We start from the raw sequence: 6,000 nt of genomic DNA, 5'->3' as shown, positions 1-6,000 counted from the left end.
TTGATTCTACACACTACGGTTCAAAAGTTATGGACCAAAACATAAAGACGGCTGTTATAGCGCCACCATTAGGTCAACTGGTGTAGTTTTTTAGACCAGAGTAGAAGGGGATACTTACCTATCTACCCAGTTTGGGAACTGTAGCTCTTATGGTTTCTGAGCTACAGCTACTTTTATGCAAAATCCCATGTAAGTCAATGGGGCAAAAATATTGCACTTAATCGCGAATATCGCAAAAACTACATGACGAATCTCTTAGAAAAGTAATAGCACACTTCCCCTCAATAAGCCGCACGTTTTGATGTCTCACATGTCTATGTAGTGTAAACATAGACAGTGTAAACCCATAAACTACCTGGGATTGGTGTTGCCATTGTTTTCAAGGGAATTTCCAATGCGGATCTCAGATCCATTGAGTTGTTGTGGTGCAACAGCAATGTTTGTTATGCAAATGGAAAACACGTTATGGGTTTTGCGCAGGTCCAGTCCCCACCAGGGGTTGTTGTCACTTTGTGTGTGAGTGCAGGAGGCCCGTGCCCATTTGCTGACACGACTCCCTTGTGTGGTTTTTCCTTGGAGTGCCAGGTTCTCTCCTGCCAAAAGGAAATAATTACAAGAATTAGCACGGATACATTTCTTTGCTGTTTTCAGCAGTGTTGCCAAAGTCAAAACAATTTGTGGTTTTTGTTTTACATGCGCTGTATGTATTAGAAATTTGCAGATCATTTCTGTCACTACCCAGAATCACACTAACTTTTTGAATACTTCTGTGAGGTTGTAGGTATGAATCTGAGGTTGTCAGTTTACCAGCATTGACACAGACTGTAGTTCCAAAACCAAAATATGACTCCAGGAAACAAGAAATATTATTTGGTTGTGTATGTTAGAAGTGAGCCTTACTAAATAATAACATTTCACTGTGTGCAAACCTTTATTTATACAGGTAAGGTTAGTTGAGCATGCAAACGGCTGCTATTTTTGTGTTATTCTTGTTTGGAGAAACGTGTCTCACGTGCTGACTGTTGTTGGCAACAGATAAGACTCAGTGTTTAAAATCCTCAAGTCATTTCACAATGCACTTCCTGATCGGATCACCCAATAATCATAAAGATAAACTATGATAGATTATAGAGAATAGTATATTACCTGAGCATGATAAGGTGCCAGGTAAATCATATCCCTGACCAAAGAAAATATCTAATTTCTGTGTGATGGTACAATGCTAAAAACAATCCAACAATGCTAACAATAATTCTTTGTTTTTCAAGGAGTTTTGTTGTCTTTTGTTTTGTTGTCACTCTTCCAACATGGCGGCATGTAGCAACCAAAAATGCAACGATTGCCGGATCAGTCAATGCAATACATTATTCCACTGACTGGCAATTATCAGGAGTGTAACTGATTCTACACATAGAGGTTGTTGCCTCTTCTCACCTTTACACTGAAAGCTTTAGGCTGAAACATCTGTAACCTCATGCTGAGCAATTAAATATTCTGCAGTAACAAGAGTGAGTGTCAGACATCTTTCAGTTTTTCTATTGATTTTCTATATACAGTGGTACACACCTTATTCAGTCTTGAGCACACTGTTTTTGATATTACCCATGCAATACTGTGCATAATACCTTTACCCCTAGCATTTTTGGTATTATTTCCATTGTTCTAAATAATTTCCATTGCTCGAACCATGTTGTTTCGTCAGTCTTGCTGGAACTTTTCAGTTACCTATGATCATCTAACATTACATTTTATTGCAACTGATGCTTAGTTGAAAGAATTATGGGTAAAAAATCAATATCCTTGTGTCACCGCCAGCTGATAATATTCACACAATAATTATGAAGACGAATAACACATACAAGCTGCATGAGTTGCTCAGGTCATTCCAAGAAAGTAGTTAACTGTGCAGTTTATATTAGATAGACCCAATGACATGCCCTTTCTGAACATATTAGATCCTAATCCGCTTAAAGATAACCTATGAAATTTCAATGATAAATATTGCCCCAATAAATGATACAGTGTGGGGAACCTACAATAATGTTATTTATATTTCCTGAAAAGGACGTGCCAACCAGGAACTAGAAATGTTTTAGATGTTTGTTTGTTGTTTTTTTTTTATCAGACATGCACTGTAACCCTTCATACAAAGGCCTTGACATATTGTGCAGACACTGCATAAAGCATAAATAGCCTTCAGGGACACTGACAAGGACAGAGGCTACTGAGGAATGTACCAATGAAGCTGAAAAGGAAAACACATCAGCACAACATTAATGAAGTGTGGAGCCAGATGAGGACAATCACTGGATGCAAGCAGCCCAGTGGAACTGAGCCAGGATGAGTGAATAGTGCCAACAAACAGATACAACAGATTTGACACCTGACCCACCGGATGAATCTGCTGCAGCTGCCACACCTTGCCCTCTGCCCAGAGGTTTAATAGATTTAGTTCACTTGCACATCCAGATACAGTATAAAACGCTTAAAAGGACATAAGAAACCTAGAAACTACAAACTGTGGAATGACACAAAGAAACTGCAAGAGGCTTATGAAAATGTCTAAGAACAAAAACAAAATCAAGATGACAAAGAGAGATGTGAATTGGGGAAAAAATCCCTCAGAAACTCCCTCAGAAGAGCACAGAGCAATAAAAACATAAATAACAAAAACATAAGTGGGAGGGTGTGTGCATATGTGTGTGTTCAGAGAAAAAAGAGGGCGAGAATGTGGAAGGTAGAAATATTAAAGACATGACAAAACTTACTTTGGTTACTTTGGTTTGCTTGATGAGCTTAGAGCAAGGTTGTTTTAGAGACTACAGAGACTACATTTCCCATAAGCACATTTTTATCGCGAGAGTTGAAAAATATCAACACATTTGCGGCTGCGCAATATCATTCGAAAACTTGCACGGTGAGGGACGCCGTTGAGGAGAAAGAAAACGCAGCGGACAAAACACAATGGCGACAGCGGCGACTACAGCAGGCGGAACGGGCTCAGGCGGACCGGCAACCGGCCCAGTCGGTGCCGGTACCGCAGTGGGACGCAAGAAAGACGGGGGCCCGTCCTCGAAATTCTGGGAGAGTTCAGAAACGGTATCTCAACTGGAGACGGTGCGGTTGTGGATCGGGAAGCACTACAAAAAGGTTAGCAAGCAGCACTGGTCCTCCATTGATTTCTATGAAGGCCCGCGTCCCCTGGCACAATGGAGCGCTGTTATCTTAGCTAGCCTCAGCTAGCCAAATCAAATTATATGTCTTGGTTGTTGGTTCAGACGGGTGGTTTTGTTTGTGGGGGATCGCTGATATGAAGCAAGTGCATATCCATGTAAAGAAATATCACAAAATTGAAGGGCTCAAACATCACCGGGGTGAACCTGGTTAGCTAGCAGTCGGCTAACTGTTAGCTAGCTGCCCATTCAGTAACGTTACGGGCCGAGGACACCAATACATGTTAGGGTAATGTTTACAAACGAGCGGGCCAGCTCAGAGTGGCTGTAGTTATCCAACATAAAAGATTTTAACATTATTTAATGCGCACAATTTCAGCGAAATTTCCCTGTGGGTTAAGTTATTAGCATTGCCCGAGGCCAGGGAAAATCCATGGATGTAGCTTAACGTTAGTCACGAGACACCAAGCAGTTAAACGACTATTATAATATATATAGCTTCTGTTTACAGTCCCGTTCGTATTAAAAAAAACCGTAACTCTGTGTGTTTTGCAAGGGGAGTGTGTATTTTTGCTGAGGAGTAGGCAATGTTGAGTATTGTCAACACAGCAGCATACCAGACAGTGTGCAGCCTACTCTCGCCCACTAGCCAAACAAAGAATGATCCTTGGCTAACTGTGTTTTCATTCTCACTACAAAGTCTCTGAAACACTTTGGCCCTCTGTCTGTCCGTTAATGTTCGTATAAGTGACGTTGAAGAAAAGAGACTGTAATCAATTATAATAAAATTAGCATAAACGCTGTGTCTTGGATGGAATTAGGAAGTATATTGTTTACCTATCCAGCATGGCTAGCTGTTTCAGTTACTGAGGCTGGATATAAATAGAATCAAGCCATGTGGCTGGAAGGGCGCTAACTGTGTGTGTGAACCTTTTATTCTTTCAGTAAGAGGTGTGTGTGTTTGTGTGTGGGTGTGTTCAAGGCTAGAAGTGGGTCTCCTTGACATTGTCCTTGTTATAAATAGACTATCTAGTGTGTGAGCCTTTTTTCCTCAGTGTGGCCTGTTCTATTTTCACATAGCCAGACTTACGTTATTCTAGCTCTGTGCCAGAGGAGGAGGAAAAATTATCTGCAGCCATTGTCAAATTATCATTGGGAAGCAGGGTGGTGTAGTGATCAGGGAGATGGTCCTTCAACTGAAAGGCCTTGCGACAGCAAGCATCCGTCCTGCTGAAGTGTCCTTGAGCAAGACCCTACCAGCTCCAGGGGTGCTGTTCTGTAGCTGGCCCTGACCTCTGACCTCCCTGTGGAAGGGGCTTGGGGGATTAATTTCAGCTACAGCAGACAGCCTAAATGAAATGCTTCAGTATTGCCAATAACGCCAACATTCAAGGAAAAATCCACCCTAAAAAAGTGGGTCCATTCTGTTGTTTGGTGGCGTATTTTTCTTATTCCTGTGATTTTGAACTGATGTTCAATAATCATAGAGGGAGAAATCCATCGTTGAAGAGGCAGAGATACCAAATTCCTCCACCAACAGTAGCTTCAATAGACCATAATGCAGTGCAGCTGTAACACAGTGTTGTGGTTTGAGTGAGGACCGTGGCCGACCTTTTCTCCGCTGGAAAACCTCTCGCTCTCTTGGTCTTCCTGTGCTACTGCCATCACTATTTTGCCATCTCTACCTACACGTAAAACACACAGCTGAATGCAGCAAGTTCAGGCCCATTGTCTCGGGGTTGGCGAAAGTCTTTCTGAGAAACGCAGAAAGTCACTAACTGAAGTAGAAGCAGAGGTTGCGTTGAAAGTGAGTTCACCAAAAAAGTAAATAACGCTTCACCACAAAATAACTCCCGGAATGCTTTGAATATCATTAATTGATGGTATCTAACAGTGTAGATCAAACTTTCCTTCAGTTGTGCAAACTAAAATTGTGATAAATCGGACTAATTAAAAGGCAGCCCCAGACTAGATGTGTGTGTAACTGTGTTCATTGCTCTGTGTTAATGCTGTTCTCTCTGTCTGGTCCCAGTATGTCCAGAACGACTCCCCCTCCAGTAAGTCCCTGGGTGGGCTGGTGGTACAGCTGCTTCAGTTCCAGGAGGACGCCTTCGGACGCAGGGTCAACAACCCTGCTCTCACCAAGCTACCTGTAAGGACATTAGATACACACACATACACACACACACGCACACACATCATAACAGTATTTAGAAATGTCTTGGTTTGTGGTGTTTGTCCTCTACAACATTTATACTTTCTGATTTTCATTGAAACTTATCGCTTGTACACCTTTTCATAATTAGTTAAATTATTTTTTACACTGAATGCTTGATGTTCCCTTTCCTCTCCTCAGGCCAAGAGTTTCCTGGATTTCAAGGCAGGAGGTGCTCTCTGTCACATCCTGGGGTCGGTCTACAAGTTCAAGAGCGAGCAGGGCTGGTGAGTCGGGTTGTGTTTAACTTGCGTAGACAGGGCTGGTGTTGGCATTCACTTACTCCCTCACACACTCCTGACATGTCAACAAACAGGCTCTGTCACGGCTCAGTAGCTGCTCCTCTTGCTACAGAGTTGTCACGCTCTTATAAAACCAGGAAAAGTCATAGAATTTGAAGACTTTGGTATTCACGCCAGGAATGGTTCTGGAAAATAATGAAAAAATATCCAAAACATTTTGGAAATGTCATAGAAGTTTGTTCAGAATTTTTATAGTAGTGGTAGCAGTAGTGGTAATAATATTAGTAGTAATAATACTTTTTATTTATGTTGTCAGGTCTGGCTTGGAAAGAATAATAACCTAAATAATAATTTTCCTGATTATGTCGGT

At 41.6% G+C, this 6,000-nt stretch overlaps 1 protein-coding gene across 1 annotated transcript in view; it reads left to right on the top strand.

Annotated features, from left to right (window-relative positions):
• The first annotated feature begins 2,928 nt into the window (after positions 1 to 2,928).
• The window catches only part of LOC139648712 (SWI/SNF complex subunit SMARCC1-like), a 33,023-nt gene continuing 29,951 nt past the window's right edge, over positions 2,929 to 6,000 (top strand). The window contains exons 1-3 of the mRNA XM_071524921.1: positions 2,929 to 3,150; positions 5,206 to 5,325; positions 5,530 to 5,615. Coding sequence (XP_071381022.1) covers positions 2,965 to 3,150; positions 5,206 to 5,325; positions 5,530 to 5,615 — 392 coding nt within the window. The 5' untranslated portion in view covers positions 2,929 to 2,964. The remainder of the gene's footprint in view (positions 3,151 to 5,205; positions 5,326 to 5,529; positions 5,616 to 6,000) is intronic.

Source organism: Centroberyx affinis, unplaced genomic scaffold, assembly GCF_046629955.1.
Source record: "Centroberyx affinis isolate AG114_WGS23_722 - 3 ecotype Tasmania unplaced genomic scaffold, CSIRO-AGI_Caff_v1 ptg001249l_1, whole genome shotgun sequence".
Classification (NCBI taxonomy): domain Eukaryota; kingdom Metazoa; phylum Chordata; class Actinopteri; order Beryciformes; family Berycidae; genus Centroberyx; species Centroberyx affinis.
Note: the sequence above shows the minus strand (reverse complement) of the source record. Positions and strands in the feature narration are given on the sequence as shown.